At 34.1% G+C, this 20,747-nt stretch overlaps 1 protein-coding gene across 2 annotated transcripts in view; it reads right to left on the reverse strand.

Annotated features, from left to right (window-relative positions):
• Positions 1-2,243: 2,243 nt before the first annotated feature.
• The window catches only part of LOC123253578 (P2R1A-PPP2R2A-interacting phosphatase regulator 1-like), a 35,205-nt gene continuing 16,701 nt past the window's right edge, over positions 2,244-20,747 (reverse strand). For both annotated transcript variants that reach the window (XM_044682748.1, XM_044682747.1), the window contains 7 exons: positions 10,105-10,148; positions 9,956-10,010; positions 7,483-7,575; positions 7,270-7,358; positions 4,390-4,454; positions 3,316-3,412; positions 2,244-2,481 (listed from right to left, as the gene is read on the reverse strand). In XM_044682748.1, coding sequence (XP_044538683.1) covers positions 2,331-2,481; positions 3,316-3,412; positions 4,390-4,454; positions 7,270-7,358; positions 7,483-7,575; positions 9,956-10,010; positions 10,105-10,148 — 594 coding nt within the window. In that variant the 3' untranslated portion in view covers positions 2,244-2,330. The remainder of the gene's footprint in view (positions 2,482-3,315; positions 3,413-4,389; positions 4,455-7,269; positions 7,359-7,482; positions 7,576-9,955; positions 10,011-10,104; positions 10,149-20,747) is intronic.

The raw sequence follows: 20,747 nt of genomic DNA on the forward strand, positions 1-20,747 counted from the left end.
TTGCCAGAAATCACTTTCTCAAAGTTCCATTTATTATCTATATCTTGCTAATAATAATAATAGTAACAAATGCATTTATAATGCTCACTATGTGCGCCCCGGGGGCCCTGGGCAAAGTCAGCCCTTTAGAATTATCTCATTTGATCTTTACAACTCAGGGAGAAAGGTACTATGTTAATTATCCTCATTTTCGAGGTCTTTTCTACTTTTGAGGTATCTGACTCTTCTTAACTATGTATAGGGTTTTCTGGGCAAAGATACTGGAATGATTTCCCATTTCCTTCTCCAGCTCATTTGACAGGAGAGGAAACTGAATAGGATCACACACCTACTGAGTCTGAGGCCAGATTTGCCCAGGGTCAAAGAACTAAGAGCCACTCTATATTTATTCTGTATATGCTCCCATATAAACAAATTGTCCCCTTGAGTAAGCTTAAAGAGCAGTTATTGGTATTTGAAACCCCAACTCCTACTAAAAACTTATATATACTTTCTGCTTAATAAATATTTGTTAATTAGATAACTGTTGTTGTTGGAACTGTTACTCTTCTTTCATTAAAAAAAAAGCTTTCTAGTGAGAGACAACACATCCTTGGGTAAGGAAAGGGAGGCAGTATAAAAACAAAGGATGTCAGTAGAATTTTTCTTTAAAAATGACAACTAATTTTTGAAATTCTTTTATTGGAATTTAAAAAGAAACCCATAAATATAACAGGTAAAATAAGACAAATTCATACCTGACTTTGTTCTTTTATTAATTATTTCAGGAGGGTCATAGAAGAGATGTTTTAAAATAATCTTTCCAGAAGACAAAAGAAAAGTGAAATGATTTGCTGCCAAAAAGTGGAGCTTTAATTAGTATGAGATAACAAAAATACAAAACCATAGCACAAATACTTTATAAATGTTTATAAATCTTTTGGTCAGAATATTAATATGGAAAAAATTTCAAGAAAAGGATCCTTCTATTAAAGATCGTTATAATAACATCTAAGAATCTTAAATTTAAGCGAACAGACAACAATGTAGTGGCAAAATGCCACTTCAGACACAATGCTGTGGTTTTTAAATTATAACAGGTTGGCAAAACTCACTTAAGAGAGTGGAAAAGAAACGATCTGAACTAAGGAAAATAAATGTTATGATGAAAACCCTTATATAGCATTAACTTAGTGAAGTTCTCATCCCAAATTTTCATCAGCACAATCTTCAGTTTTTTGCCTTTATTTCTGTGTGAAGTCTGATGGGCCTTCAAAATTGTGCTGAACTTTTTGTGGTATATAAAAAAAAAAACCTTGATGATTTTAAAAATAAGAGATTTATTTTTTTAAGAGTACAGTTGAAATAAACTGGCTTTTTAAAATACAGTGAAAATTCAAAGTTATTCCAAGTACAGATAATTCTCATCCCAAATTGGATGAGAATTTATTGGAAATAATCGGAATGGAATTTAAATCAATTTTTTTTCTTTTTACCTCTCATATCAAACATCACACGTAAGGTTTCTTGAGTAAAAAGTATTAGGCTTGGATGTCCTAATATGTTTATCCAAAAATTAGCAAATACTTTTTTTTCCCCCTTTTTGTTAAGGTAGGTAGAATTACCTAGAGTAATAAAATAATTATTTAAAACGCCTGTTAGGTAGAATGTATGTAATTTGCAAAATAAGTTTTACAAACTGATGAAAGAGTACACTTTATCAGAATTAATTTTCCCTAGAAAGCTCTAGATTAATAAGGGAGAAAAGATAATATTCACAACAAATGTCAGCAGTTTAAATTAGCAGTTAATATTTTAAATAGGTATATTTATAGCTTAACCATAAAAATCAACGTTAAGAGAGAATGTCCCCTTAAATGAATATTCTAATTATCCTAGGAATTATAATACTGCCTCATAAAAGTTTCACTCTGCTTTAGGACTTTTACAAATATTAGGCATTCAATAAAATTTTGCCAAACTGAAATGAACTGAAAAAATTAGACTACAACAAAGTTTCCCTCACCTGGAAATAGACATTTTTCTTTGATGGTTTTGGTTGTGTGAATTCTTACTGTACGTCACTGAAGTTTTAAGAGGCTTAAGGAAATAAACAGCAGGTTCCTCTACTACTTTACCAAAAATGGTTTTAGCTTACTTTTTTTTTTTAAATAAAAAATGATTGGAGGCTTTCTATTATGTATCTGCATTTTGGGGAACTGTTAAATTCTCTGGAAATTAAAAAAAAAATGAGTAAAGCCAAAAAGGAAATAACTGAATTTATTTTTTAGACTTATGTTCACTCCAATATGGTTTCTCTCATTTGGAAAATGTAAGTCTCCTATAGGTTTTCACTTAGATATGAGTTCATCTACTGACATAAATGAAGAGCTGGATTCAGAAGGAGATATGGGAGAATCAGTAGTAGTAGTGACTTTAGCTGGTGAACTGCCAGAAGATTCTGCAGTGGGATTATTTCCATCAAAGGTATCTGAAGACAAACTGGAATAAATAAAGTCACAGAGAAATTGAAATATGTGCAATGATTTGCTCCATTAAAAATTCATATGTGATGAAAAAATTTTAATGCAATTGCTTTTTAAAAAGCCTTTGTTATAAAAAGAGAAAGAAAAGAATTTCAACTTAAGGAAGAACTTCTTGTTCCTGTGTGTTTTTTCATGGCAAGGATATTTAGCAACTGATTTGCCATTTCCTTTTCCAGATCATTTTACAGATGAGTAAACAAAGGCCAACAGGGGTAAGTGCCTTGGCTAGGGTCACAAACGCTTAACAGAATCTTGGATTTCTTTTGTTTTTCAAAGTGTAACCCCCTCACTCCACTGGTCATTTACTTCTACTTTGTCTAATACTAGGATATTTAAATGGTATGAGATTTTTCTAGGTTTTCATCTATTTAAGTATAAGATGTGTTCTACAGAAGAGGAAAGAAGAAAGCTATTTTCTTTGTAGGATAATAGGTAAGATTCTCTACTATTGCAAAGGAAAGAAAAGTGGAGGTGCTGCCCAAGGAAGTCTGAAATAGCCTCTAAAGAATGTGTGCTAAAATTAATTACAGAAGAATAAAAGTTGGCCACCCACTTTGGACCCAGTTTATACTGTTTTTCGCTAGTAGCATTCAGTTATCTGTTTGTATAAGAGGGAAGTAAGCCCAAAGACAAATGAAATTAAGACTATATTGTGTGTCAGAGCTGATCTGGCATATTGGAAATATGAAATGTGTTTATTTAAAAATCCAAAGTAGAATGTTTACAAAAATGGCTAAGATTTTTGTGATTAATATGTAATTGATATTAAAAATTCAAAGGTAATACTCACCACACATTCAGTTCTGACAGATGTGTAACATCAGAATAAAGCATATTGGTTATGCCTTTAAAAAATCTCTTTGGCTGATCTTCAGTTTCCATTTCGCCTGTGGAAGAGCAGTAGTAAAAGTACTCCCAATCAGCTTGAAGAAACTATAGTTTCTCTCTCCATTTACTCATCTAAAGTTATACATCACATATCTATCTTTGTGTCATCTCTCTGTCTCATTATCATTATAAATGGAAATATGAGGCAGAAAGGAAAAGGAAGGGGAAAAAATTAAATGAACTTTGGTGAAGGTCTCAATTATATCACATCATTCCCAGAACAATTGAAGCTACAAATAGAAACCAACAGATGGAAAATAGAAAAGAGCTGAAAAATCTTTTAAAAACAACTCTCCCCCAAGAAAAAAAGTATCCCAATGGATGATATCCTAATGGATAACAGTTTCTATATAGTGTATGAGGAAAAATATAGTGATAAAATGAAACAAAAGAAAAACAAAGATAAGAAAAGTAGATGAATTAGAACAAGTGTATAAAGAAATATCCATACTGAAGGAAGGTTTGACTCTCTTCATGCTAGCGGAAAGGGGGTGATTGACTCTTCATGCTAGCGGAAAGGGGGTGGGGGGGAACCATACTAAAAAGAGTGAGGAAACAAAGAAACAAAACATGTCAATTAATAACAACAACAGCAACAACAGCAGCAACAACAAAAGGCAAAATATTGATCTATATTTTTAACTTGCCTACATGTCCAGTACTTTTTTGTTAAAACTTTTGAGTGCTAGGAACACATTTACAAAAATTTAACACTTACTATAAGAGGCTTACACTCTTAGAGAAAAAAATTATAATATATAATAATATAATACAGAAGAGGAGTGAAGCATACTAGACAGGATAGAGGAGAGTACAGATATGATCAAATGGTCAAGAGATAAGGAAAAGTACAAATGAACAACAACGGGAGTCTGGAACTTCAAGGTAGAGGGAGAAATGGAATTGAGAATAGATTGATAAACAGACTAAGTACACTTTACAATTCTATTTTGAAGTTCAGGTGTACATACTGTACCTTTTCTTTTCACTGCTCCAAGTATACCTGGTCTAATACAGTTGATGGGACTATGGCTTCTTCTGCTATAATTATAGATATATATGTACATATGTAAAATAATATGATTAAAAATCACAGTAAGAAAATACAGAATTATTAAGACAAGGAAGGCAAAAGCATAACAAGAAAAAGATTTTTAGTTCCAAGATGCTCATCATAATCACATAATTATGGTTTACATAATCCATTGGTAATCTTTCACTTAAAAAAGAAAGTTATCCCAATGTTCTGAATCTTAAAAACAGAACCATATGGTTTTTAGGATGCTTTATACTTAACTCTTAAGTAAAAGGAACTGTGTAGCATATAGTGGATGAGAAATCATTACTTGGAATGTAAAACATGAACATTTGAGTCTATCAGATATTTATTTTTATTATTGTATTTTTTTTATTAAGCACTCACCCTGTGCTTGGGTTGGAACTTGTGAAGTATACCACGCCAGGCAACAGGGATTATATCCACAATCACAACTATGTAGGTTTCCTTCTCTAGGAGGACAGATTGCAACCCCATCCATTCCATCTCATCATCAGTGTAACACAGGCTATCATTCCTCACTCTCATCTTCTTTAATGATTTATGCAATGATTCTTAATTCCACCTGTCATCTATTTCACTGTTCATAATAATGAATTCTAAACCTGTCAGGTTCTTAGCTTTTTCAGTTTTCATGAACTCATATTTCATTTTACCTTAGTTGTTCAAGAAAGTACTCACACCTTAGTTTTATCATCTTTTAAAAATACTCCAAAGAGATCATAGATAAACAGACTTGTATGAAAATATTTATAGCTGCGCTTTTTGTGGTGGCAAAAAACTGGAAAATGAGGGTATGCCCTTCAATTGGGTACTGGCTGAACAAACTGTGGTATCTGATGGGAATGGAATATTACTGTGCTCGAAGGAATGATAAACTAGAGGAATTCCATGTGAACTGGAAAGACCTCCAGGAATTGATGCAGAGTGAAAGGAGAAGAACCAGGAGAACATTGTATACAGAGACTGATATACCGTGGTAAAATCGAATGTAATGGACTTCTGTACTAGCAGCAATGCAATGACCCAGGACACAATTCTGAGGGATTTATGGAAAAGATGCTACCCACATTCAGAGGAAGGACTGCAGGAGTGGAAACATAGAAGAAAAACAACTGCTTGAACACTTGTATTGATGTGGACATGGTTAAGGACCATGTAAATGAACACATCAGTGCCACTATCAATAATATGGAAATAAGTCTTGATTGATCACACATGTTAAAACCAGTGGAAATGAGCGTTGGATGGAGTGGGGGTGGGGGCTGAAGGGGAAAGTAAGAACATGAATCATGTAACCATGGAAAATTTTTGTAAAAAAATAAAATATTTAAATCTAAAAAAAAATTCCACTTCAGTTTTAAACCTCAGATTTTGCTATGGTTATGACTTACTCATCCAGACTCCTTGATTCAAAGAACCTAGTATTGGGAATGGAATCCAGGGAGCTTAAGAAGACAAAAAAGTCCCAAACATTTTCAAATTACCTGCAGTAGAAAAGAACTGGAAACACAGCTGATGTTCAATACTTGGGGAATTGCTAAATATTAATTTATTTGGAAAGACTTGGATGAATTGATGGAAGATGGACGCCTTAGAAACAATACATAGGGATTGGTTATAAGAGAGAAGGTTAAGCTGAATGAAAGGAATTAAGGGACTACAAGTAACAGAGTATTCAATATATTTGCTCATGTGGCTGATGTTTTAGAGAATAAAAGATAATCAGAAAATGTTGCATAAAAAAATGTTATCAATGAAAATACTTTTCAAAGGATCACTAAATCTTGTTAACCTAGAGAAGGAAACTCTTCGGTTTTAAAGCTCTTTATCACCTCTCCATGCATTTTCACTGGTGACTCTTCTCTCTCCCTCTCTCTCTGTCCTGCCCTCCCTTCTGTCTCTGTCCCTTTCTATCTTTCTCTGTCTCACTTGAAAGGGCTACTAAGTAGAAATGATCTACTTTTCCAAAATCTCTCTGTCTCAATTCAATAAAATACAAACATGAAAAATGACACTACTGATACAAATAAATGCTCAGTGTCCTCTAGTTGTTTCTAACCATAATTAATCCCTCATCTAACTAATTTTTCTAATCTATCTCACAAGTAATTATATATACACACAATACTTATTAGATCCTTGAGGATGAGACTCAAGTCACTTCTCACTTCTGTATTTTATTGAATTGAAAAAGATTCTGGAAAAGCAGATCTTTTTTATTTTTAGAAGAAAAAAGAGAAGTCAGGAAGGTAGACTGGAGAAGAAACTAGACTTTGAAAGAAGGAAGGAATTTAATAAATAACAAGTGCTATGTGGATGTTTAGGGTATTCCAAGTGGATAAAAAATTCTTTATATTAGACTAGTAAAAGTCATTCAAAGAGCTTATTATGTAAATTAATTTTTTTAATTTTGAAGAACATATGATTATACATCATAAAAATTTTCAGACATAATTCATTTTTTCAAAATACTCCATTAAAAGTCTTTTTTTTTCAAGAAATCATTACAGAATGGAGATGAATCAATTCGTCAAAGCTCTGAAAGCTGCAGTAGATTTATCAAGTTTTACAAAGCTCTCACGTCTTGCAATGGAAAAGTATGCTTTTAGTGTAAAGATTAGACTGCTAATACCAAAAGGCTTCAGCAGAGTGAGTACCAAGTGAATTTTTGTGATCATGGCAATTCAGAAACTAAAATTAATACATGAAGGCATTTCAATTTGTATTCCTATAGGTAAGGTCCTCACAATTAAGAAGTCAAAGAATTTATAACTTGAGGGATATACATGTACTTACGTTGTAAATCGTCTTGTTGGACTGGGAATAGGGCTTGGAGGAAATCCACTGCTACTCACAAAACTTTGCAATGATGGTGAGAAACATTGCTTTTAAAAAAAAGTAAGAGTTTAAGGAAGAGACACTGTTTTTTTAATTTCAAATATGCTGTAATAAAAGAAAACTATCAGAAAGGTTCAGAAATCGATGAAAATTTTTGTTTCCCTGGCTTACCTTACCAATTCCCCTGGTGGGTGAAGGTGCTGGGGAAACTGGAACAAAATCAATTAGCTTCAGAAAGGATGATTTCTCAGCATCACTATCATTCTATTAAAAAAGCAAACAAACTGTTAACAACATTGCAAATCACAAATTAATTTAGACCCAAGACATTTGAAGGGACTTGACGTGATGCTAAGTGATTTGGAATCAAAAGCCCAATCCACTATTATACTTCTTATATATACTTATAAACTTCACTTGCACTGGACTGTCTTCTCATACAAAAAGGAGGGGAGTTAAGATAAATAATCTTAAAATCCCTTATACTCAAAATATGATCCATAATGAACATTAAGTCGTTGAGAAATTTAACTCTGGGGAGAAAATATTTCTTGGTATTACTACTTTCATAAGACCTACTGTGTTGAGAACAATATCAAAGAATCAGAAAAGCCAACTCACCAAAAGTTAACGTGGTTCCACAACTCTAGTGCTTAAAACAATGTCAGGCACATAATAAACTCCTTTTCCTCCTCAAGTTTTTTTTTTTTTTTTAAACATAGGCATCATCATTTGAAGTAGTCTTATGACAGTGTCCAGGTAAAGCTCCATCCCTCTCTCAAATACCAGTCCCAATCTCAAGAAATTCTTGGGAAGATGGTCAAAACCCTTCATATCCATGTGGGGGGAGTAGAGAAAGAAAGGGAAGGGGCCATTATGACTATGACAATTTGTTTTTTAACAGAGAGAACAAGTATAAAGGCAGAAGATAGAAAAAGTTCTTGTTCAAACAAAAGTATATGTAGTAAAGGCATCCCTTCTACACTGTGAAGTTTAGAAGTATGATGCTCTTGTGAGCTGGAAAATCCATGTAAAATTTTTTGTTTTTTTGTGTTCTTGTTTCACAAACTTTAAATTTTTACTTATTTCAACTTTTTAAAAAATTGTGCATATTATGGTGTTAAAAGAGAAAATATGTCGATGGCATACAACACTATATACATGTTATGTATTTCTGAGTTTCTAAACGTCTTTTGTGATGTCTGCTGGCTGCCTCACGTCCTCTGCAGTTTCTGCAAAACTCCTTAAGTTCCCATTTGACAACCCATAACATATTGAAATCGTGATGGTAAAAATTGTGATATGGAAGATACATATATATATGTGTACATATTATGTCAAGGTTCTGAGATAGATGATAAAGGGTTTTTGTTGGTTTTTTTAAAGTTTATCTTTTTCCTTTTGGAATTTCATGTACTGGGCTCTAGAGAATAAAAGAGAGTAGAGACTTTTAGCACAGTATTTTTGAAATCTCATGTTATACCAATTGTGGCACCTTGATTCTCAAATTCTGTCTTTCTGGCTATTTCCTGAATTTTTCCTTTCACAAGAAAGCTTTTAATCTTGGCTATGGCATCCCTGGGGAATTTAGAAGCTGGAGTTTCCTTTGGGAGGAATTCAGTTGGATGCTTCCATTTTCATTTTCCGTATGGTGATTTTAAAGATCTGGGTACTTTTGTATCATGATTTACTGAAATATAACATCCAGGCTGTTTTGGAGTTGGAGAATAGACCATCACTTTCAGGTAATCCAATGATTTAAAAATTATTTTTCTTTAAACTTTTTTCTAAGCTAGCTTACTTTTGAGATACCTTTATTTTCTACATTTTTTTTTTGGCTTTGTCTAAATGTTTCTTGTCCAATGGAATTGTTAATTTCCCTTTGACTTATTGACATTTTTAGGGTATCTGCTGATTGAAGAAGGGGTCCCCCCTTTTACTTTTTGGGCTAACTGCTTATTCTTTTTCCAGTTCTTTTTTTTCGAAGTTCTCATTTCTTTTCCCAATTTTCCCTCTATTACTCTCATGTCATTTATAAAGTATTTTAAACAATCTTTTGTTTCTAACATTTCTAAATGTATAGTTTAATGTATGCATAAGCTATGTTTTAACTTGTGGCTTTGCTTGTAGATATCTTGAAGTCATTCTCTTCCCCATCATCATATTAGCTCCACAACATAGACACAGGCTGGAAAGCTTTGTGTATTGGTGGAATAGTGCTTTGACTTGTTTCTTAATGTTAACCTGGTCTGGAAAAAAGATTCACTATTTTTTTTTGCTTGGAATTTTTACTTAGGATTTTGTATTCCTAGTTTTTGTTGTTGTTGGAATAATTGAGTGGGAGAATAGATTGTATTTCTTCCCTATTTTTCCTGATCCTCCAACCTCACCTGACTGATTCTCCAACTGCACCTATAACTGTTGGCTATCATTTCTTAATGCAGAACCTTTCTGGGATTTCATGACAATAAAACTCATACATAGATCCATATGTATATACACATACACACATATATGTATGTATGTAAACACACACACAACTATATGTATTGTTTATATATGTACTTAGTCTGGCAGTGTTTTTATGCAAGACAAGTAGACTGCAACTGAAGAAACCTGTTAAAAATTTTTTAAATTACTTTACCAGATTCAGACTTTCTTCCCAAGACTGACTGATCTGCATTGCAGTTTGCACTTCTCTATAAATACAAGAGAATTGATTGGTGATTTATGGCATTTTCTTCTTGATAAGAAAATAATAATCATGATAACACTTTTAAATGTTATACTTACCTTTCACGTACAGTTTCTCTGTTGATCAAGTCCATTCCTTCTTCCTGGAAAACCAATAAAACTTGATTCATTATGGTCTTAAACAATTTTATTTAATTTAAAAGTATCCTATCTTGATTTGCTGTACAAATGTAATCTTAAATTCTGACCAAATTTGGTCAGGATTTATGGGTTAGGGTTATACATGCATTATCATGCAAAACTTACTTCCATATAACAAAACTCTGAAATAAAATCATGAATAAACAAAAGTGAGAAATAGTATGCTTTGATCTGCATGGTGACTCCAAGGATTCTTTCTCTGGAGGTGGATCTATATGTATCTGTAGTCATAAATCCTTCATATTGTTCTGGATCATTTTATTGCTGAGAGTAGCTAAGCCCTCCGCAGTTGGATCATATTTCTCTTACTGTGTACAACATTCTCTTCGTTCAAATTACTTCACTCTGTAGGTCATGTAGGTCTTTCCAGTTTTTTCCTGAAATCATCCTATTTATCATTTCTTAAAGAACAATAGTATCCAATCACCATCCTATACTACAATTTGTTCAGCCATTCTTTAACTAATGGACATGCCTTCAATGTTCAATTCCTTGCCACCACAAAAAGAGCTGCTATAAATCTTTTTGAATAAGCAAGCAAGTCCTTTTCCTTTTTGATCTCTCTGGGATACAGACCTAGTCGTGGTATTACTGAATCAAAGGGTATGCACTTTGGACATCTGAACAAAAGAATCTTAATAAGCATTACAACTTCATCTACAAAAGGCATAACAAATGTCTAAACTATTTTAACACATAACGAATTCAGGAATTATTCAGATAATAGAAATTTCAATGCCAAAACAAAGATGAATCAATCATGTTTTTCTGATATTCACAGAACTCTTTAACTATGTTTATCCTATGAGCTTCCATGGAACCAAAAATTCTTAACACATACCCTAATTAACTTAGTGCCTGACAGTAACTTAGCTTTGTGCCAGGTACTGTGCTTCACAATGGCTATTTAAGTGCTGGTGGGAGGTAGGCTATGAGAACTTTAGAGGTGATATTTGATTCTGGAGATTGCTAGGGAGTAGGAAATAATGGCACAGTCACATCTGTAAATTAGGAAGATCACTTTGACAGCTGAGTAGAGGGTAGATCCAGTCACAAGAAATTGAGAAATTGCTCTGGGGTGCTGTATCAGGAAAGAAGGGAGGGACACATCAGAGATATTATGGAGGCAAAATCGACATGTCTTTCATATAGGGTTGTAAAAGAGAATGAGGAGTCCAAGATGTCACCAAAGAGCTGAGCTTGGGTGACCGGGAAGATGATGATGCCCTCAACAGTAAAAAAGGAAGTTGGAAAGAAGATGTTTAATGATAAAGAATAATTTATCCAGCAAAAGAAAGGGTTAAGATGAGTCATTGTTTATATTTCTTCAACTTAAGTTTAGGATAATAGCAGCATCCAGCACCTCCTTCTCAAAATAATTGTGAGAATGAAATAAGATATTTGTAAAAGCCCTTAGCTGTATATAAATGTTTATTCCATTTCCTTTCAACTTTTCCTCCTATAAGACTTCTCAGATATTTTAAACTGGTTTCTTCTTTCCAAGATAAACATTTCCAGATCTTCACATAGCATGAACAAGTGGAAGGCCTTCTACCAGCTTGGTTACCTTTCTCTGTACATTTTCCAGTTCATAAATTTCTTCCTATACTTACTATAGTATTTAGAATTAAAACATCTAAAAGAGGTCTAAGAATAATACGGTAGTGTGGCATATTTCTGGAAAATCAATGCTACTTTAAATTGCTGACATTTTAATTAAACAGTTCACTTTAACTTCTAGATCTTTTTTCTCATAACTGCTTTCTATCTATGCTTGTTTTGTCTTATGTTTGTAAAGCTATTTTTTGTATTCAAATGCTAAACTTTTATATTTTAGTCTTATTGATTTTTATTTTGTCAATTTAATAGTCCAATGTTTTGCCCTATGAAGATCGTGTTGGATCTTAACGCTGGTGTGTGTTTTGTATCATCTATAGATGTGAGCATACCAATTATCTTTTTTAAAAACATTTATTAATATTCTTTTTTAACATGGTTACATGATTCACGCTCCTACTTTCCCCTTCACCCCCCACTATCCCTCCCATCCATGGCCGATGCACATTTCCACTGGTTTTAACATGTGTCCTTGATCAAGACCTATTTCCAAATTGTTGGTAGTTGCATTGGTGTGGTAGCTTCGAGTCCACATCCCCAATCATGTCCACCCCGACCCATGTGTTCAAGCAGTTGTTTTTCTTATATGTTTCCTCTCTTGCAGTCCTTCCTCTGAATGTGGGCAGCGTTCTTTACCATAGATCCCTCCAGAGCTGTCTTATGTCATTGCTTTCTGCTGGTACAGAAGTCCATTACATTTGATTTTACTACAGTGTTTCAGTCTCTGTGTACAGTGTTCTTCTGGCTCTGTTCCTTTTGCTCTGCATCAGTTCCTGGAGGTCTTTCCAGTTCACATGGAACTCCTCCAGTTTATTATTCCTTTGAACACAATAGTATTCCATCACCAGCATATACCACAATTTGTTCAGCCATTCCCCAATTGAAGGACATACCCTCCTTTTCCAGTTTGTTGCCATCACAAAAAGTGCAGCTATAAATATTTTCGTACAAGTCTGTTTATCTATGATCTGTTTGGGGTACGAATCGAACAATGCTAGGGCTGGATCAAAGGGCAGGCATTCTTTTATAGCCCTTTGAGGATAGCTCCAAATGGCCAGCCAGAATGGTTGGATCAGTTCACAACTCCACCAGCAATGCATTAATGTCCCAATTTTGCCACATCCCCTCCAACATTCATTACTCTCCCCTTCTTTCATTTTAGCCATTCTGCTAGGTGTGAGGTGGTACCTCAGAGTTGTTTTGATTTGCATTTCTCTAATTATTAGAGATTTGGAACACTTTCTCATGTGCTTATTGATACTTTTGATTTCTTTACCTGAAAATTGCCTATTCATGTCTCTTGCCCATTTATCAATTGGGGAAATGGCTTGATTTTTTATACAATTGATTTAACTCCTTGTATATTTGTATAATTAGACCCATGTCAGAGTTTTTTGTTATAAAGATTTTTTTCCCAATTTGTTGTTTCCCTTCTGATTGAGACTACATTGTCTTTGTTTGTACAAAAGCTTTTTAGCTTAATATAATCAAAACCATTTAATTTACATTTTGTAATTTTCTCTAACTCTTCCTTAGTTTTAAAACCTTTCCTTTCCCAGAGATCTGACAAGTATACTATTTTGTTTTCACTTAACTTATTTATAGTTTCCCTCTTTATATTCAAGAAATTTACCCATTCTGAATTTATCTTGGTGTAGGGTATGAGATGTTGATCTAAACCTAATCAGTCCCATATTGTTTTCCAAATTTCCCAGTAGTTTTTGTCAAATAATGGATCCATGTCCCAAAAGTTGGGCTCTTTGGGTTTATCATACACTGTCTTGCTGATGTCATTTACCCCAAGTCTATTCCACTGATCCTCCCTCTTCTGTCTCTTAGCCAGTACCATATTGTTTTGATGACTGCTGCTTTATAGTATAGTTTAATATCTGGTACTGCTGGGCCCCCTTCCTTCACATTTTTTTTCATTATTTCCCTTGATATTCTTGATATTTTGTTATTCCAAATGAAATTTGTTATAGTTTTTCCTAATTCAGTAAAGAAGTTTTTTGGTAGTTTGATAGGTATGGCGCTAAATAGGTAAATTAATTTGGATAGGATGTTCATTTTTATTATGTTAGCTCGTCCTACCCATGAGCAATTAATGGCTTTCCAATTGTTGAGATCCAGTTTTATTTGTTTAGAAAGTGTTTTGTAGTTGTTTTCGTATAATTGCTGTGTTTGTTTTGGTAGATAGATTCCTAAGTATTTTATATTGTCTAGGGTGATTTTAAATGGTGTTTCTCTTTCTACCTCTTGCTGCTCTCATGTGTTGGAAATATATAGAAATGCTGATGATTTATGTGCATTTATTTTGTATCCTGCAACTTTGAGCATACCAATTATGACAAAAATATTAAACAGGAAAGGCCCCAGTAAAGATTTCTGAGATATTCTATCATAGAACTGCCTGCAAAACTGATAGTGTGAACTATTGACAACTATTTTTTAAATCCAGCATTCAATAACTTTGAAAGCTACCACTTTAGATACTACTTAATGGTTGCAAAGTGTCATGTGTCTATATTGTGTGGAATGAGATTCAGTGTGTAATTCTCACAGTAGTATTTGGATTTGTTGTAATCCCAATTTTCAAAACTCCTTAGAATTACTATTTGTGGGGGTAGAGTTGCCTGCCCCGCCCCTACAAAATTTTTCATTTTCCTGATCTATTTTCAAAAGCCCCGAGCAGAATTTATCTGTACCCTGGGAAGAAAGCCAAATTATAAGATAAGCTGAAGGAAGAGAGAACATTTTTGTTATGATTAAGCCATTTGTGTGGGCAGAATCCCTTTTCCTCACTCCCCACCCCCAATGTCCACTGTTTTCTCCAAATAAAGCAGCCTTTCTCTGCCAGCATCTTATCAAGGCTCCTGGCTGCTCATCAGAATGATTTCTAGGGGTATGAGCCCCACCCCATTCCACTCCACACATATTTATGTTAATGGATACACAAACAATTTTATTTGACCATTACAACAACCTATATTATTACTATTCCCATTTTACAGATGAAGAAAATGAGGCTTAGAGATTAACTGACATAACCAGGATTTCACAACTAGTCCCAAATGAATTTTAATGCATATCTTCCTGACTTCAAGTCCAGGCCTTACCAATTTTCTCCTTATCTTTTAGATTGTTTCTCTTTAATCTTTTGTCCTGAATCCTTATCATATTCATCTTTTATCCCTTCTTCCCTTCCCAACAAAAATTCTAGAAGATGATCCCAAGAAAATTGCAGCCTTAAATTCTCACCTGGCTTCTGACCTCACTACAACCTATTGATACTGCTCCACATAAAATTTCCCATAATCTTTTACTTATTCGATATGATGCTCTCATGATCAAAAGAGTTATTTGTTGAAGTCTAAATTTTTCCACATTCCCTCCAACATTTATCATTTTTCTTTTTTGTCAAATTACCAGTATGATAGGTGTGAGGTTACTTCAGCTATTTTAATTTTCATTTCTCTTAATGATTTGGAGCATTTTTTCACCTGATCAAAGATAAGTTTTAATTCCTTCTTCTGAGAACTGCCTATTAATATCCTTTGACCATCTGTCATTTGGAGAATGCTTCGCATTCTTGTCATTTTAACTCAGTTCTATATATATTTGAGAAGCCATTTTTTCATTATTTCCCCTGATATTCTTGATCTTTTGTTATTCCAAATATAGGATGAAGCTTGAAACTGTCAATTCAGTTAAAAATAAACTGGATTTGTTCTGCTATATCAAGAAGTAATTTTAGAGATTCTTTTAGCTACCCTCTTTCCTCCCCTCTGAAGCACTATCTTTTTTTGGTTGACAAAGAACAGGGAAAAAATAAGTGATAAACCTAAGAGCATTCTGATAATTTGCATTATAAGCTAAACACTAGTAGAAATAAAGAATGAAATAATTCACATTCTTGAGGGTTTGAGGGATAAGTGCAGGTATAAGCACATGCAGAATAAAATATAAAGGAGAATAAAATGCACATTTGTATTAAAATTCATGCTAGACTAAATTAAATGAGATCAGGGTTCTTTTATTTTGTATATATGTTTGTATATATTTTCACCACATGGTTTTGGGGTTAGAGGCTTCTGAATCTGAAAATCCAGAAGTGGGTGGTTAGATGGAGAGAGCAAGTTAAGAGTTCCCATTGTAAACTTTGTTTTAACCCTTAAGCAGCTGGCTTAGAAGAAAATTTCAACGAATGTGAACTGGCACTTTCACCTGTCAAGGGAAAGAAGAGTGGGAAAGGAAAGACAAGAAAGCTTATTTCATGAGGTCAATCAGATGAGATTAGGCCTGAGAGAAAGTTGGATTTGGCAAATAAGAGACTATTAGTAACTTTAGAGAGCAATTTTAATGGAATGATAAGTATAGAAATCAGACTTAGAGGAAGTAAGGAGAAGTAAGAGTAAGAGGAAGCAACTATTATAGATGGGTATTTCAAAGAACTTAACCACAAAAGGGTGGAAAAGAAAAAAGATTATATATCACTGGTCACTTCTTTTCTAAAGGTTTTTAGGGGATATCCCACTTTCTTGTGATTCTCTTCTTAACTATCTGACTGTGTCTTTTATGTTTCTTTTGCTGGACCCTCCACAAGACCATAGTGTTATTGAAAGTTATGTTGATTTAACCATTATGGAAGGCAAATTGGAACTATGCCAAAAGGGCTTTAAAAGAATGCCTGCCTTTTAATCCACCCATAGCACTGCTGAGTTTATACCCCGAAGAGATCATAGATAAAAAGACTTGTACAAAGATATTTATAGCTGCATTTTTTGTAGTGGCAAAAAAACTGGAAAATGAAGAGATGTCAACTGATTGGGGAATGGCTGAATAAATTGTGGTATCTGTTGGGGATGGAATACTACTGTGCTCAAACAAATAATGAACTGGAGGAATTCCATGTGAACTGGAATAACCTCCAGAATTGATGCAGAGTGAAAGGAGAACCAGGAGAATCTTATACACAGAGACAGATACACTGAGGCAAAATTGATCGCAATGGACTTCTCTACTATCAGCAAAGCAATAATTCAGGACAATCCCAAGGAACTTATGAAAAAGAATGCTATCCACATCTAGAGAAAGAACTGTGGAAACAGAAATGCATTAGAAAAATATGTGATTGATCATATAGTATGATAGGGATGTGATTATGGTTTTGATGTTAAAGAATCGTTCTACTGCAAATATGAATATCATGGAAATTGGTTTTGAACGATGATACATGGATAACCCAGTGGAATTGCTTGTCAGCTCCAGGATGGGGAAGGATTGTGAATCATGTAACCAAGGAAAAATATTCTAAATAAAAAAAAGAATTAGACACTGGAAAAAAAAAAAAGAGGTTGACTTGGTGATTCATTGTCCCTGGCCCTGCTAGTCAAGTCGGTTTTAGGAGAGGCTCTGTTGCTTGCAGATATTCAGATTACATGCTTCTTGTTGCTAAACCCTAACTGTGATAGCAGGTCCTACAAAGTGTCCGGTACTTGCTAACTTAGGGAAGAAATGAGACGCAAGGGCCTAAACTCTTTTGCTGATGTTGAGCTATCTGAATTATCTTTATCTCATTATGAAAGTTAGCTTTTATCACTGGTCCACCCTGAAGCCATTTGTTGATCTCTAGGGATCAATCAGCCTGTGAACATGCTGCTAAGTTTTGCCTTGTTAAATCTGGGTAAAAGCTCAAAGAATTTTCATTTCAATGGTATTCCTAAGGGCACTGTTCTGGGCTATCTTCAGCTTTGCAATTCTAATTGCTTTCAGATATCTCTGTTGTCCAGTAGACGTTTTATACTCAACATGTTCAAAATTCCTTCCCAAAATTTTCCTCTTACTTTCTCTAGTTACTGTCAAGAACATTAATATCTTCTCTAACTTGCATTATTATTTTTCACTCCTTAAAATTTTTCTTGCTTCACATATCCAAGCTATTGCCAAAGTAATTTCATCTCTGCAACATTGCTTGAAAATACTTTCTTCTCTCCTCTGACACTGTCTAGTATAAGCCCTTATTCAAATCATACTTGGACTACTGCAACTTGGACTACTACCTGATGATAGGTGTGCTTGTCTCAAGTCTCTCCCCATTCTCCTCTCAGTCACTAAAGTATTTTTTCCTAAAGTAACCTTTCCTTTCACAGTGCTAATCAATGATTTTCTCTCTGTCTCTCTCTTTTTTTTTTGTCTTTTGAATTCATCCAGGTGTTACCCATTAATAGTGAATGATACTAAAGGATCTGTTCTGAAACACTTTCCTCCAAAGGGAAATGCTTCTCTTTTTCTCCTCTCTGATATTTCATTTGGTGAAATGCCTGATAAGAATATTCACTACTCTATGCTTCCTCCTTCCTAGGAAATAGCTCCATGAAAAGACCACTGAACCTATTATAAAATAAGATCTAACTAATATTTATGTAGCACTTATGTGTTAAGACATTGTATAGTAGTAAGGTAGGTACTATTTTAATCCACATTTTATAGGTAAAGAAACTTAGGACAGTGGTTAGTGACATAAATGAAATCTGAACTCAAGTCTTCTTGACTCCAGGCCTGGTGCTTTTAATCCTTTTTTGCCAACTATCATTTCTGCTGGGAGCAAACAAAATTCAAAGTCAGATATTTTTCCAGTCTAAAATAACCTAAAGAGTTTGGTAGGAGAGGTCTATGACAGTTGGGTGGGGGCCCAACTAGAAGAATATACTTTGAAAGCACCAGCCAAAGGAGTGGTTGCAAATGTAGCAGTGGTTTTAGGTCTCAGGCCAGTGATAGTATGAGTTTCAGATAACAGATCAGAAAGAGATTACAGGACTCTTAGTAAGACCAGGTCTTATCTGGGAACTCTATTGTCCATTTGCAATTCTAGAAAGGAGTCCTTTTGGTCACAAAGGAGCCTTAGTGTTTATAGTTGCAAGGACCTAAGCCCATTTCTTTGGTAAAGACTATAACAAGAAAGCAGTTGACACACCACTTTCAGGATTAGTTGTCTTCCTTCTTTTAAAAGAGACCCAATGACATCCTGGGGGTGATAATTTGAGTGTGATTTGGACTGGCAGAGATGAACCAAATGGTCAAACTGCTCTTCTCTTGGAGAAGTCTTCACATGCTTGGAGTAGATACCCCCTAATTCACTAATAGGGTAAGATAAGTTACCCATAACCTGGACTATAGTCCATCTGTTGAGATAATTTCTTTTTCAGAGCATGGCTCTGGTTCCTGTTATAGGTTCTTGTAGCTAAAGGTGAGAGTTGAATTCCAGGTGGATACCAGAGGTGAAGAAGAAGCAACCTTGGAAGTGGCTCAACAAGAGCTATGCTAGAGGGTGTTAATCCTCCCTGAACTCCCCCAGGATCACACTACCTTGAAAGCATCAAAAATACTCAAGACACCCAGAACTTGTTCTGAAAACAGTAGCATGAAAAAGCCTGAAGCTTGGGGTTGGGTTTTTTTCCTTTTCCCATCCCTAACACTGACACATAAGCTTGTTTAATTTATTACACATTTTTAAATAAGGCAAAAAAAAATGATGACCACGATAAAGTTTATTCAGAAAGGGAAAAGTATTATATCCTCTACTTTTGATAACTTTCACATATATTCAATATAAAGTAGTAATTATGAGAATTTTTAAAATGCCTTTTTGCTATAATTAAGTTTACTAGTTTTTATGTTTTATATAAACAGAAAAGTAACTTAGTGAATAGATGGCTGGTCTTGGAATTAAGAAGATCTATGGGATGTAGCCTAATTCACATAACTTTCCTATAATAGAGGTACTGGGACAATCAAATATGGCACTATATGTAAAGATTTAGTAAAAATGCTAGCAATTCTTATTTTTTAAAAGGTATTTTATTTTACCAATAATATGTGACAATTTTCCACATAAGTTTTTTTAAGTTATAAGATCCAAATTGTCTCTCTCCCTCATTTCCAAAGGATGATAAGCAATTTGATCTTAGTTATACGTGTACTATCATTTAAAATATGTTTTCCTATTGCTCATTTTTATAAGAATGGGAAACCAAAACCTCCAAATTAAAATCCACATAAATTAATGTGAAAAATAAGTCTGCTTTCATCTGCATTCCACCTCCAGTAGTTCTTTCTTTGGAAGCGGACAGCATTCTTTGACATATAAAAATATATTTGAGAACGGATTTTATAAAGATTCAGCTGTTCTTTATGCATAAAAAAAGAAAGTTTCTCTTTTTGTAGGCATTTCAAACTAAATAGTGTAAGTTTTAAAATTAATATTCAATGCCTCCAAAGTATGATATTTATAAGGATTTTATTTAAAGTGCAGGGAAAGAGTCTCAACTCAACCTTACCATGCCGCCTCTTCTCCAAAAAGCCCTGTCACCACGCCCACAACCACCATATCCAAACCAGCCGGCGAAACCCACAACCAATAGGAAAAGGCTTAAGAAATTATGGGTATGGTGAAAGGGAGTTTGGGTAATGTAGTTTTAACCCACAACCAATAGGAAAAGGCTTAAGGAATTATGGATATGGTGAAAGGGAGTTTGTGAAATGTAGTTTTAAAAGGGGTACAAGGTCTTTTCAACTTTACATTCCCCCCTGTGATCCTTTGGAAGACAAGTCTCCCCAGTGGATCATGAAAATATAATATTTCTTTTGCCAATTGATTTCAGGCAACCCCTGTGACTCAGCCATGCATCCTTGGCTGACCTATTCAGGGGAGTAATGTGTTATTAATAATTTCCCTCAGGGGTGTGTGTGTGTGTTAAGTTTTTATAATCATAATGTCTGAATTATAATCTATAATGCAAATTAATTTTTACTCCTTTAGGAGTAATCTCAGGGGGGTAATGTATAATTCTCAGAAGAAAATATATGTTTTATAATCTATAATGTAAAGTTTAAATTCTTTGAGAGTAATTTCAGGATAAGGATTG

The sequence above is a fragment of the Gracilinanus agilis genome, chromosome X, assembly GCF_016433145.1.
Source record: "Gracilinanus agilis isolate LMUSP501 chromosome X, AgileGrace, whole genome shotgun sequence".
Lineage (NCBI taxonomy): Eukaryota > Metazoa > Chordata > Mammalia > Didelphimorphia > Didelphidae > Gracilinanus > Gracilinanus agilis.